Source organism: Schistocerca americana, chromosome 7 (genome assembly GCF_021461395.2).
Source record: "Schistocerca americana isolate TAMUIC-IGC-003095 chromosome 7, iqSchAmer2.1, whole genome shotgun sequence".
In the NCBI taxonomy this organism is placed as follows: domain Eukaryota; kingdom Metazoa; phylum Arthropoda; class Insecta; order Orthoptera; family Acrididae; genus Schistocerca; species Schistocerca americana.
In genome coordinates this window covers 425,655,733-425,670,519 of record NC_060125.1, presented here as the reverse complement: position 1 = coordinate 425,670,519, position 14,787 = coordinate 425,655,733, and the positions used below count along the sequence as shown (strand labels likewise).

The 14,787-nt window shown below is 44.1% G+C and overlaps 1 protein-coding gene across 1 annotated transcript in view; it reads right to left on the bottom strand.

The window, feature by feature from the left end:
- Positions 1-14,787, bottom strand: part of LOC124622616 (sialin-like) — a 94,280-nt gene that overhangs the window by 25,655 nt on the left and 53,838 nt on the right. Inside the window, exon 3 of the mRNA XM_047148381.1 lies at positions 11,283-11,530. Within this exon, the coding sequence (XP_047004337.1) occupies positions 11,283-11,530 (248 nt within the window). The remainder of the gene's footprint in view (positions 1-11,282; positions 11,531-14,787) is intronic.

Below are 14,787 nucleotides of genomic sequence, written 5' to 3'. Positions count from 1 at the left end.
GCGAGAGGGGCATCGCAAGGCACACCACAGCAGCCAAAAGGCCTCACACCGCAGAACACCGCGCCTCCACCGTGAGCGCAGCGCTCGCCTCACACAGCGCAAGAAACAAGGACAGTAGAGATGGGAAACGACGCTGAAGTAAACTCAAATGAGAACAGGCTGCACCTGAGTTACAGCGAGGCTACTAAACGAGTGCCTCATAAATTTGATGGAGATAGGGAAAAAATTATCAGAATTTGTGGATAACTGTGATAAGCACTTTAATCTAGTAGACCCTAATGCTAAGCAAGTATTTCTAAGATTTATTATTGGGCAGATAACTGGCTCTGCCCCTCAGTAAATTATTAGTTAGGGACCACATAGAAATTTGGTCCGATGTGAGGGAAATTTTATTAGAAAACTATGAGAGTAAAGCCCCTATTGATTACGTGTGTACGATGTCCAGTAGTAGGCAAGGGAAAGAGGAAAGTGTGGCTCATTGGGGCTCTCGTGTGGACACCATGCAATTTCATTTCAGATAAGCGATGAAGAGGGTTATGGAAGCTGAAGAGGTTGCGGGGAACAAGGTTTTGATAGGGAAGTTAGGGCGAGCCATATTTATTCAGGGGTTATACGATGACAGGATCAAGGCTGTAGTACGGGCTTAAGGAAAAGGAATAACACTATCCGAAGCCATTGATTTAGCGGCTACAGAAGAGTGCGCGATAACGTCTGTAAGAGATAAGCGCTGAATAGTAAATGTAAACTGGCCAGAGAAAAGGGCCGCAGTGAAGTGTTTCAGTTGTGGTAAGGAAGGGCACATAGTGCGAGAATGCAGGCGGAAATATACTGTCCGCCAGACAGACACTGTACGGGAGGTCTCCCAAAAAAACAGAATGTAGTCGGCTGCCCATAAAGGAAATAGATATCCGAGAATTCAAAGGGAACCCAATACATCACCATGTGACAGCAAAATTTTAACATAAATGCCCTGACCCAGGAAAAATGAACTAAGAGGTTTCAGGTAACAGCACTGAACACTTGCAAAAGAAATGATGAACCATCTGTTAATAGTCCTGATTTGAAAGTGTATGAGAGTGACTTAGAACTTGTAGAAACCTGTTCTGATGGGCTCAAGATCTGCCCTGCAGCTCTTGTCTTGTAGGCAATGAAAGTGACCCATATGCCGCCTCTGCTATACCAGAATCGTAACTAATTACTCCATATCTTGTTATATTATAGCAAAACTGTAACAAACTGCCTATGTTACAGTGGAATTGAAACAAAATACCTCATGTTACATCAAAACTGTAACAAACAGTGAAACTGTAACGAAATGCACCATGTCAATGGAAAATTGTAAAAATGTTACATCATAATACAGAAAAATCGTCCCTCATGCTACAGCAAAATTATAACAAAATGTTTCAGGTATTGCAAGTTACTTAGTGCAGTTCTGTCCCACTGCTTCCATTACCGCCTTTACTTTAGGAACATATTAAGCCTAGCTGTCACCTTTGTGGCACAGATAAGCCACAATCATCATTAATTAAATTTAGTTATTCTCCCTACATCACATTTAGAAATAGGGGTTAGCTATGAGCTATGTATGATGCTGTTAGATGCAGTATCTCTATGCTCCTCATCTCTGTACTCTCGTTCAAAGTATTCTTAACATCAACACAACAGTAGAAACCGCACTGCCAGCTGCACGACCAAGTCTATGTCTAAGAGTTAATCAGAAATTACGCTCCAGAGAAGAGGTAATATTCATATCACTTCCTACTTTGCCCAGTGTATATAATTTTGTGTGGCTTTTTCAGCTTCCTAGTTGTCACGATTTTGAGTCTGTGACATAACTTGTGAGATTGTGTTAACCTTTGAGCACTTTTCTTTAGCCACTTGCCTGGCAGTACGTCTCAGAGATCAAGATGTATAAGTGCTGTGTTCATGTTTGTAACATTATTATCATACCTACAGCATGCTGTTACGTTCAGATCTCAACCACCACTGCCTGCATACTACACTCCTGGAAATGGAAAAAAGAACACATTGACACCGGTGTGTCAGACCCACCATACTTGCTCCGGACACTGCGAGAGGGCTGTACAAGCAATGATCACACGCACGGCACAGCGGACACACCAGGAACCGCGGTGTTGGCCGTCGAATGGCGCTAGCTGCGCAGCATTTGTGCACCGCCGCCGTCAGTGTCAGCCAGTTTGCCGTGGCATACGGAGCTCCATCGCAGTCTTTAACACTGGTAGCATGCCGCGACAGCGTGGACGTGAACCGTATGTGCAGTTGACGGACTTTGAGCGAGGGCGTATAGTGGGCATGCGGGAGGCCGGGTGGACGTACCGCCGAATTGCTCAACACGTGGGGCGTGAGGTCTCCACAGTACATCGATGTTGTCGCCAGTGGTCGGCGGAAGGTGCACGTGCCCGTCGACCTGGGACCGGACCGCAGCGACGCACGGATGCACGCCAAGACCGTAGGATCCTACGCAGCGCCGTAGGGGACCGCACCGCCACTTCCCAGCAAATTAGGGACACTGTTGCTCCTGGGGTATCGGCGAGGACCATTCGCAACCGTCTCCATGAAGCTGGGCTACGGTCCCGCACACCGTTAGGCCGTCTTCCGCTCACACACCAACATCGTGCAGCCCGCCTCCAGTGGTGTCGCGACAGGCGTGAATGGAGGGACGAATGGAGACGTGTCGTCTTCAGCGATGAGAGTCGCTTCTGCCTTGGTGCCAATGATGGTCGTATGCGTGTTTGGCGCCGTGCAGGTGAGCGCCACAATCAGGACTGCATACGACTGAGGCACACAGGGCCAACACCCGGCATCATGGTGTGGGGAGCGATCTCCTACACTGGCCGTACACCACTGGTGATCGTCGAGGGGACACTGAATAGTGCACGGTACATCCAAACCGTCATCGAACCCATCGTTCTACCATTCCTAGACCGGCATGGGAACTCGCTGTTCAAACAGGACAATGCACGTCCGCATGTATCCCGTGCCACCCAACGTGCTCTAGAAGGTGTAAGTCAACTACCCTGGCCAGCAAGATCTCCGGATCTGTCCCCCATTGAGCATGTTTGGGACTGGATGAAGCGTCGTCTCACGCGGTCTGCACGTCCAGCACGAATGCTGGTCCAACTGAGGCGCCAGGTGGAAATGGCATGGCAAGCCGTTCCACAGGACTACATCCAGCATCTCTACGATCGTCTCCATGGGAGAATAGCAGCCTGCATTGCTGCGAAAGGTGGATATACACTGTACTAGTGCCGACATTGTGCATGCTCTGTTGCCTGTGTCTATGTGCCTGTGGTTCTGTCAGTGTGATCATGTGATGTATCTGACCCCAGGAATGTGTCAATAAAGTTTCCCCTTCCTGGGACAATGAATTGACGGTGTTCTTATTTCAATTTCCAGGAGTGTATTTACGCCAATGAGCTTGCTTTCATCACATTGTCCTGAGATATGTGTGCTGATAATAATAGACTGTTTTTAGTGTTTTCTACCTCCATTCTGATGTTCAAATTCCTTTATCCAAAATGATTTCACGAGAACTAAATCATTATTCTTCCAAGGAAACCCATTTAAGTTTACTGAGCATTTCTGCCCCCCCATGAACCATGGACCTTGCCATTGGTGGGGAGGCTTGCGTGCCTCAGCGATACAGATAGCCGTACCGTAGGTGCAACCACAACGGCGGGGTATCTGTTGAGGGGCCAGACAAACATGTGGTTCCTGAAGAGGGGCAGCAGCCTTTTCAGTAGTTGCAGGGGCAACAGTCTGGATGTTTGACTGATCTGGCCTTGTAACATTAACCAAAGCGGCCTTACTATGCTGGTACTGCGAACGGCTGAAATCAAGGGGAAACTACAGCCGTAATTTTTCCCGAGGACATGCAGCTTTACTGTATGATTAAATGATGATGGCGTCCTCTTGGGTAAAATATTCTGGAGGTAAAATAGTCCCCCATTCGGATCTCCGGGCGGGGACTACTCAAGAGGACGTCGTTATCAGGAGAAAGAAAACTGGCGTTCTACGGATCGGAGCGTGGAATGTCAGATCCCTTAATCGGGCAGGTAGGTTAGAAAATTTAAAAAGGGAAATGGATAGGTTAAAGTTAGATATAGTGGGAATTAGTGAAGTTCGGTGGCAGGAGGAACAAGACTTTTGGTCAGATGATTACAGGGTTATAAATACAAAATCAAATAGGGGTAATGCAGGAGTAGGTTTAATAATGAATAAAAAAATAGTAGTGCGGGTTAGCTACTACAAACAGCATAGTGAACGCATTATTGTGGCCAAGATAGATACAAAGCCCATGCCTACTACAGTAGCACAAGTTTATATGCCAACTAGCTCTGCAGATGATGAAGAAATTGATGAAATGTATGACGAGATAAAAGAAATTATTCAGGTAGTGAAGGGAGACGAAAATTTAATAGTCATGGGTGACTGGAATTCGTCAGTAGGAAAAGGGAGAGAAGGAAACATAGTAGGTGAATATGGATTGGGGGGAAGAAATGAAAGAGGAAGCCGCCTTGTAGAATTTTGCACAGAGCATAACCTAATCATAGCTAACACTTGGTTCAAGAATCATAAAAGAAGGTTGTATAGCTGGAAGGATCCTGGAGATACTAAAAGGTATCAGATAGATTATATAATGGTAAGACAGAGATTTAGGAACCAGGTTTTAAATTGTAAGACATTTCCAGGGGCAGACGTGGATTCTGACCACAATCTATTGGTTATGATCTGCAGATTGAAACTGAAGAAACTGCAAAAAGGTGGGAATTTAAGGATATGGGACCTGGATAAAATGAAAGAACGAGAGGTTGTAGAGAGTTTCAGGGAGAGCATAAGGGAACAATTGACAGGAATGGGGGAAAGAAATACAGTAGAAGAAGAATGGGTAGCTCTGAGGGATGAAGTAGTGAAGGCAGCAGAGGATCAAGTAGGTAAAAAGACGAGGGCTAATAGAAATCCTTGGGTAACAGAAGAAATATTGAATTTAATTGATGAAAGGACAAAATATAAAAATGCACTAAATGAAGCAGGCAAAAAGGAATACAGTCTCAAAAATGAAATCGACAGGATGTGCAAAATGGCTAAGCAGGGATGGCTGGAGGACAAATGTAAGGATGTAGAGGCTTGTCTCACTAGGGGTACGATAGATACTGCCTACAGGAAAATTAAAGAGACCTTTGGAGAGAAGAGAACCACTTGTATGAATATCAAGAGCTCAGATGACAACCCAGTTCTAAGCAAAGAAGGGAAGGCAGAAAGGTGGAAGGAGTATATAGAGGGTTTATACAAGGGCGAAGTACTTGAGGACAATATTATGGAAATGGAAGAGGATGTAGATGAAGACGAAATGGGAGATAAGATACTGCGTGAAGAGTTTGACAGAGCACTGAAAGACCTGAGTCGAAACAAGGCCCCGGGAGTAGACAACATTCCATTAGAACTACTGATGGCCTTGGGAGAGCCAGTCATGACAAAACTCTACCATCTGGTGAGCAAGATGTATGAGACAGGCGAAATACCCTCAGACTTCAAGAAGAATATAATAATTCCAATCCCAAAGAAAGCAGGTGTTGACAGATGTGAAAATAACCGAACTATCAGTTTAATAAGTCACAGCTGCAAAATACTAACGCGAATACAAGACAACTGCTCTTATGTCTATAATGGATCTTTTCCCTGATAGGGCTACTAACAAATTTTCTATCACGCAGATATCTACCTATAGTAAAAATAAGTGTTAAACTAAGAAAACTACAGCCATACATCAAAAGAATATTTTTCGTTGCAATGTAGCAAGTTGAATTAAACTATAAAGCGATGTAGCATGTATGGACATCTTGGCGGAAGCATATGTCACATTTACAGGCACGTGCTCAAGTGCATGCCTTAGTAGTTCATTGGTTCAGACGGGGTAGCTTGGGCTGCAGCACGGTACTCTTGTCACAGCGCCATTAGCTTCCACACTCTGGTAGTGGACAGTTCCATATTCATGTGTGATACAGTGGTTGTTGACTTAGATGGCTGAGGAGCTGGCCAAGCAATGGACTCTGGGCATAAGATAGGGCGAGTACCCGTGCAGATATATAGCAGACTTACTGTCGTGATTCATAAGATCACCTCGTGTCATATCCTGTTATCCACTGGTGTCTCTCTTCGGCTTCAAACGCTGGGTCCACTGTTAAGATGCGCTGTGGTACATCTATTGATGACAGTTTTTTCGTCTCGAAATGCATCACACAACAAGGTTACAGACCACCACTGTTGTAATACGTTGTTCACTTCATTGCTTATATTCGTACCAATTTTGATAGTCAGGATTCAGCTTTTAAATTAGTATAAACGTGTTTAGCTGACAAATGCGCTTGATACACGCCTGGTGCATATAAGATTGACGAGTTTTTGAGAGAAATGGGTTTTGATTATGAGCAAAGCAAGTTACTGATGGTTTAACGGCTTCTACTCATATCACACATTAAATTTTGGTTGAGAATTTTTAAAACATGTCATTTGAACATTCTACAGCTTAAGTCCTCCCAGAGGAAGGTGTGTTTGAATTTTTAATTTCCCTACAGGATGAATGTATGGGCCGGTGAGCAACTGTAAATTTAGAACTATTTTGAATTTCCCTCCTTTTTTGAGTATGGGTTAGAGCATAAGTGTGATTCTTGCGTTTTAAAAACTACTCCATTTTCACTTTGTCACAAATAACTTACTTGCAGCAGAAAGTGAAACTACTATCTTGGATTTTGAATTTCCAGCAACTGTTACCTTAGGGCAGATGCGTTCTATGGTTATGTAGGAGGTCACCAAGCATTTTCCGCACAGTGTATTTAATTTACTGCTGCTGATTGGAGAGTTACAGTGGGTGGCGTGGCACTGCAGCCCCCCTGCAAGGCAGAGTACCTGCTAGCACTCCGTCAATGGAGCGGCATGGCTGGGTGGCACTTGCACTTGCGAAGATACCACCGTAGTGGACTTGGTGCCTGGAGGCTTCTAAGCAGACTGCAGGAGATCTCTTGCTGCGTATTTGTTTAAATGAAGATGCAGTTGTTTCCATTCTACTAGGGTGGCAAATGTCTGAACATGGAAGCTGAGTTTTAAATGTAAGGCAAGTAGGTTTTTCATTTTCACACCATTTTACACCTAGTATAATTCACATTTGACCTCATAGTGTTGCAATAAAGCCTACTATTTTAGATCCTGATGCCATCGAGTTGAGGAAAATCCAGAAAATCTGATAACCATACAAGCTGCACCAGTATCCTCACTTCCACCATTTTGGATTTTTCACCAATAGGATAATTGTCCATCTTGTTTCTTCTTCTTTTTTTTTTTTACTTTCTTGCCATTTTCTACTTAGAACATCTGACCTATGTCGTCGGGGATAGGAGTGGGGTGGAGAAATCTGTAATCTTACGAGGTAACGTCATCGACGATGTCATCAGAAATCTGGCAACAATGCAGACTGCACCAGTAATGGTACAGTTATACTTCTCGCCTGATGTGCGAAAAAAAACTACGTTTTGTTGGAGGCTGCCCATTACGATTTGTCTTGTTGAAACATCAATCACAAAGTTATTTCATTCAACGAGTCTCGAGTGCCAGTGGGAGAAGATACGGTACAATCTCTTCATAGAGCACTTCCGACGTCTGTCGAGTTAAAATCTATCAGTGCTGCCCCATTTACGTGATTTGCATGTTTTAATCGAAAGTTTATCTGAAGTAAAAGTTAGCTGGTGATAGCATAATGAGTGATGAGTCACATTTCATTGAGATATTTGTTTCATTCTGTAAGGTAAATGCTACGAGAGAAAGAACTGTATTTGACGCTAATCGATGGATGAATGCATCTGATAATTGAAAGTTGTTGGTTCTGGACACTTTCTTGATTATTGGCCCTCTAACTTCCTCTTGTAGTCGCTAAATCTAAATATCTGTTGATCGCTTAATGTATGGTATTACAGATGCTTACTGGTACAAATATTATCGTTTGATGTAAGTTTCCATGAAAAGTGGTGCATACGTTCTCCTTAAAAGAAGCACTGCTACCTACTATCATTTTTAATTCATTTCATAATGTTGGTATGCTAATTTGGAAACAAACTGGACTGTGATTCTGATGTTAAACAGATTTGTGGTTAGGTGATCGGTCTGTAGTTTTACTCCGTCTCTTCCTTCTGATTTACTTTAGGTTCATGTGTGTATAGTGCATGTTTTTCAGCAAGAAGGACTAAATGCTAGTTTCTTGATTCTGTGTAAGCTGCTGCAAAAAGTCGGAGGGAGAAGTTGGTTGCAGTTTACCTGGTGGCCATCCCAAAGGGGATGTTCCTAGCGTAGCAGTGCTTTGCTGGCCTGGAGTCGATACTGCGTCCAAGCACTGCATCAGCAGGCGCTGTGGTGACGCTGTAGGTGGAGCACCCCATTTGTAAAAGGCAGCTGTGCCTGTGGATACAAGTCTCTGTCGACAAATGTAGAGATGGACAACGCTTGCACTTCGGCGAGGGTGTATGAAGATTGTCAGACGATGTCTTCCGGGCACAGAAAACATGAAAGCTTTTTATCGTGTGCTTTACTGCAGTGTTGGGTGAAAATATTTTCGCCAAGATAGCATCTTTTATGCTGCGTGAGGAGCAGAGACCACTTTGGCTGCGCTCTGTTTCGTATTTTTGTGCGAGCAAAGCGCACCAGTCTGGCGTCGAGCCTGGGAAAAGATTTGAGCACTTGCTCATTCAGAAAATTTCCTTAGGTGGGAGATGTAACTTCGTCTTTAAACTTTCCATTGGGCAGAAGCTTTGGAGCTAGCCTTCGGACTGGGGGAAGAAAGAGCAAGAAATTATAATACCAAACCATGGAGCAGAGAAGAAGCGGAGTCTCGGGGTGATTACGTGGTAGGCATCCTTGCAGTAAAGTTGTTTTGTGTCTTGACCTTCATTACGCACTTCTCGCACCAACTACTGGATTAAAAATGTCACACTAATGAACTGCGAAAGGGGAAGGACGATGAAAGCGAGAGACATTTAGCCATCCCGCAATTGATGTTTGGGGCTCATCCGGTTGTGGTAGTGGGCGTGTTGCAGCAGTAATTTCTGGCACTCAGTTGGTAAGACGTATCTGAGGCACGGGGATTCGATACCATGATGAAGGTTAGCTGCGTTTGGACCATAGTTTGGTTGTATTCATTCTGTATTCGTCATTCTGTACTGTTAATGTTCGCTTGGCTAACCAATGATTTACTGGACAAAATTTGGTGTCTCAGAGTATGTATAATCCCAGGTGAATTCAAGTTCTAAGGCCTCCGATTTTTTTTCTAATTAACTACTCACCCGAAATCGATGAAACTGGCGTTACTTCTCGACGTAATCGCCCTGCAGACGTACACATTTTTCACAACGCTGACGCCGTGAGTCCATGGCAGTGGCGAAGGCTTCTTTAGGAGTCTGGTTTGACCACTGGAAAATCGCTGAGGCAATAGCAGCACGGCTGGTGAATGTGCAGCCACGGAGAGTGTCTTTCATTGTTGGAAAAAGCCAAAAGTCACTAGGAGCCAGGTCAGGTGAGTAGAGAGCAAGAGGAATCACTTCAAAGTTGTTATCACGGAGAAATTGTTGCGTAACGTTAGCTCGATGTGCGGGTGCGTAGTCTTGGAGAAACAGCACACGCGCAGCCCTTCCTGGACGTTTTTGTTGCAGTGCAGGAAGGAATTTGTTCTTCAAAACATTTTCGTAGGATGCACCTGTTACCGTAGTGCCCTTTGGAACGCAATGGGTAAGGATTACGCCCTCGCTGTCCCAGAACATGGACACCATCATTTTTTAGCACTGGCCGTTACCCGAAATTTTTTTGGTGGCGGTGAATCTGTGTGCTTCCATTGAGCTGACTGGCGCTTTGTTTCTGGATTGAAAAATGGCATCCACGTCTCATCCATTGTCACAACCGACGAAAAGAAAGTCCCATTCATGCTGTCGCTGCGCGTCAACATTGCTTGGCAACATGCCACACGGGCAGCCATGTGGTCGTCCGTCAGCATTCGTGGCACCCACCTGGATGACACTTTACACATTTTCAGGTCGTCATGCAGGATTGTGTGCACAGAACCCACAGAAATGCCAACTCTGGAGGCGATCTGTCCAACAGTCATTCGGCGATCCCCCAAAACAATTCTCTCCACTTTCTCGATCATGTCGTCAGACTGCTTGTGCGAGCCCAAGGTTGTTTCGGTTTGTTGTCACTCAATGTTCTGCCTTCATTAAACTGTCGCACCCACGAACGCACTTTCAACACATCCATAACTCCATCACCACATGTCTCCGTCAACTGTCGATGAATTTCAATTGGTTTCACACCACGCAAATTCAGAAAACGAATGATTGCACGCTGTTCAAGTAAGGAAAACGTCTCCATTTTAAGTATTTAAAACAGTTCTCATTCTCGCCGCTGGCGGTAAAATTCCATCTGCCGTACGGTGCTGCCATCTCTGGGACGTATTGACAATGAATGCGGCCTCATTTTAAAACAATCCGCATGTTTCTATCTCTTACCAGTCCGGAGAAAAAAAATCGGAGGCCTTAGAACTTGAATGTACCTCGTATATCTGTCACGTTTGCGTACCCACTCACACAACATGCAACTAATGATAAAGTATGAGGTTGCCTTTCAAATCCAGTATGGTATTATTAATTTGTTCACCCACTGTGAGAATGTTCTTGCCAACCTTGTATTATACTAGTTAACTGTATCAATTTTTGTACATAGTATGATGCCATTATTCCCTCATGCTTCGCCATATGAAATTAGTGTACCTTGTTGTTCGCATGTGAAAAGGTACAGGGGGAATAAATGTTATAATTCCCCTGGACTCTGGATTTAAGTATTTGGAAATTGTATCGCATTTCATATTAGGTCTTATAAATGCAGAGATTTTGACATCGTTTTAATCTTTTATTTTCATTAAAATATTTAGCGTTCCTTTGCCTCACCGTTTTAATAACTAGTTGTGTTCATGGGAGCAGTCAGTCAAACATAGGTCCAGGCGGAGCCGACACTTTTTATCGAACTGTCGTTAGTAGTTCGGTCAGTGTCTTGCAATTTCTTTAGATCTTCGGGAACAGTAAATAATGAAAAATACTATGATATGATCAATTACAAAGATGCTGCAAAGGGCAATACCGTAACAGGTATCTTACATGCATTCATTGTGGAAATAATTATAAAAATATATTCTTAAATGGATCAAAAAAACAACGTTATTGTCATACCTTATGGTGTGACTCAGTATTCTTCTCAGTCTTTTTTGCACGATTACGCTTCGTATTTTCGAGGATGTAGATCTTCTCTTTCTCTGAGACTCTGGGGTGAGATTCCGGCTCGTCGTACACAAAATAAAACCAGGGAAGTACTGAGAATATTGTGATGCCACCGTATATGTAAAAGACAGAAGTCCACCCCAGATTCTTCACCATGGATCCTGACGACGCCATTGAGAGCACAGTACCTAGATACGTTGCTGCAACAGAAAACAACTGAATTAACTGCTGTTGATTGATGTTAAGAACAATGAGGTGCCGCAAGGAAGGTAAATGTGGTCTTCGTGATCAGTGGCATAGTAATTTGCTTGATAATACACACATGAAAAAAAGTTTTGCATCACCCTGGTTCCGAGAACTGATGAAGATAGACGTTGACTGTGGATATTGTATCACAGACACAGTCTCTTTGACTGTTCAGAGATGTCACTAAACCCGCTCAAAGACGTAAACAACCATGCATGAGCAGAGCCTATTAGCCGATCAGTTCCAGCCATTCCACCAGGAAAGAGGTACACGGCTCGTGTTGTCTGTAGTTCATCCATGCCTAGACGGTCAATACCGCAGTTCTATCGCGTCCGCATTGTTACTTTGTGCCAGGAAGGGCTCTCAACTAGAGAAGTGTCCAGGCGTCTCGGAGTGAAATGGTTCAACTGGCCCTGAGCACTATGGGACTCAACTTCTGAGGTCATCAGTCCCCTAGAACTTAGAACTACTTAACCCTAACTAACCTAAGGACATCGCACACATCCATGCCCGAGGCAGGATTCGAACCTTGGAGTGAACCAAAGCGATATTGTTCGGACATGGAGGAGACAGAGAGAGACAGGAACTGTCGATGACATGCCTCGCTCAGGCCGCTCAAGGCCTACCACCGCAGTGGATGACCGCCACCACGGCTCGGAGGAACCCTGACAGCAACACCACCATGTTGAATAATGATTTTCGTGCAGCCACAGGACGTAGGTAATAGGGTACATGAGGTGCAACTTCACTCCCGACGTCCATGGCGAGGTCCATCTTTGCAAACACGACACCATGCAGCACGGTACAGATGGATCCAACAACATGGACCGCTCAGGATTGGTATCACGTTCTCTTCACTAATGAGTGTCGCATATGCCTTCAACCAGACGATCGTCGGAGACGTGTTTGGAGGCAACCCGGGCAGGCTGAACGCCTTAGACACACTGTCCAGCGAGTGCATCAAGGTGGAGGTTCCCTGCTGTTTTGGGGTGGCATTATGTGGGGCAAACATACGCCGCTGGTGATCATGGAACGCTTCATAACGGCTGTTCAAATGGTTCAAATGGCTCTGAGCACTATGGGATTTAACTTCTGAGGTCGTCAGTCCCCTAGAACTTAGAACTACTTACACCAAACTAACCTAAGGACGTCACACACATCCATGCCCGACGCAGGATTCGAACTTGCGACCGTAGCGGTCGCGCGGTTCCAGACTGAAGAGCCTAGAACCGCTCGGCCACACCGGCTGGCCGTAACGGCTGTACGATACGTGAACACCATCCTCCTACCGATAATGCAACCATATCGGCAGCATATTGGCGAGACATTCGACTTCATGGAAGACAATTCGCGCCCCCATCGTGCACATCTTGTGAATGACTTCCTTCGGGATAACGACATCGCTCTACTAGAGTGGTCAGAAGGTTTTCCAGACAGAAACCCTATCGAACATACCTTGGATAGATTGAAAATGTTGTTTATGGACGAGGTGACACACCAACCACTCTGAGGGATTTACGCCGAATCGCCATTGAGGAGTGGGACAATCTGGACCAACAGTGTCTTGATGAACTTGTGGATAGTATGCCACGACGAATACAGGCATGCATCGGTGCAAGGGGACAAGAGGTATTAGAGGTACTGGTGTATACAGTAGTCTGGACCACCACATCTGAAGGTCTCGCTGTATGGTGGTACAACATTCAATGTGTGGTTTTCATGAGCAATAAAAAGGGCGGAAATGATGTTTGTGTAGGTCTCTGTTCCAATTTTCTGTACAGGTTCTGGAACTCTCGGAAGTGAGGTGATGAGAAACTTTTTTTGATCCTTGTACAATTAACCAAAAAGACATTACATCACAATTTATGAACTGTGAGCGTAAAATGTGAACAATTTAAACAATGATATATAGCTTAGCGAACTATTCAAGAATAGAACTACATCTACATACACTACCGCACTTTGGTTTCAATAAATCTAATAATTGAAATCTAATTCCCCGGATAAGGAGCAGCACAACAACCAAAGGAACAGCACAACACTGGTAAACAAATATTTTTATGCCCTTGTTTTCGTCTACATGCAATATTACCCGGAAGAGCGTCATGTACGTACAGAACAGTTACCTGAAATAGTATGTTTGTTGACCTTTGTGACGAAAGGGTTCTCATTCTCTCTAGTCTTGTGTCATCCGCAGTCTACTTCAGCCAGTGGTACATTACATACTGTATAGTTACCGGACTTCAGTTCCTTAGTAACAGTTGGTAGTGTGCACATCGTTATTATGACTCCAAGAATGGAAATATCCATAGACAAACGTATTGCAGTTGTAGAACTCAGACAAGCTGGTTTATTGATTTCCCAAACTGCGAAAAAATGTGGTGTTTCTATAGGGAGAGTGCAATACACCCTTCACCGCCGGAAGGGAACAGGTAGTAATAAGGACCTACCACGACCTCCTAAAACCACTAAAAATGACTAAAAATTCATCAGAATTACTAGTAAGAGGAATTGGTTCAAAAGAGGAGCCAAATTCGCGCAGAACTGATAGAAATGAACAAGAAAAGTGTATCAGTTGCAACAGCACAAAGGAGACTGATTGATGACGGCTTCAAAGGACGTGTGGCAGCAAGGAAACTCCTTCTGAAGCCCATAAATAAAAATATGACACTCGAATGGGTAGGAAACATAGTATGAGGACACACGAAGAGTGGGAGGAAAATTTACTCAGAGGTGAATCGAAATTCGAGATTGTTGGCAGCAGAAGAACATTTTTTCCGTCAATCTGAAGGAACAGGAGTGGCTCAGTAGTGAATTATACTTATAGATAAACACACTGGGTGTTCTGTTACGGTTTGGGAGTGTTTTTCAGGGTTTGGATTGGCGACGTTGTAAAAATACGAGTATAAGGATGTATGGCCCAGAAGCATTATCACCGTATACTTCAGTATCATACGATGTTATGCAGATTGCACTTAACGGAGGAAGAGCTCACATTACAACAGTATAATGAACGAAGAAGAAAAAGATTTACATGATCTGCTGTATGGAATGAACAGTCTAATGAGTACAGAATATGGATTGAAAGTAAATCGAAAAAAGAGAAGTAGCAGAAATGAGAACAGAGAGAAAGTTAACATTAGGATTGATGGTCACGAAGTAGATGAAGTTAAGGAATTCTGCTACCTAGGAGAAAATAACCAAAGATGGA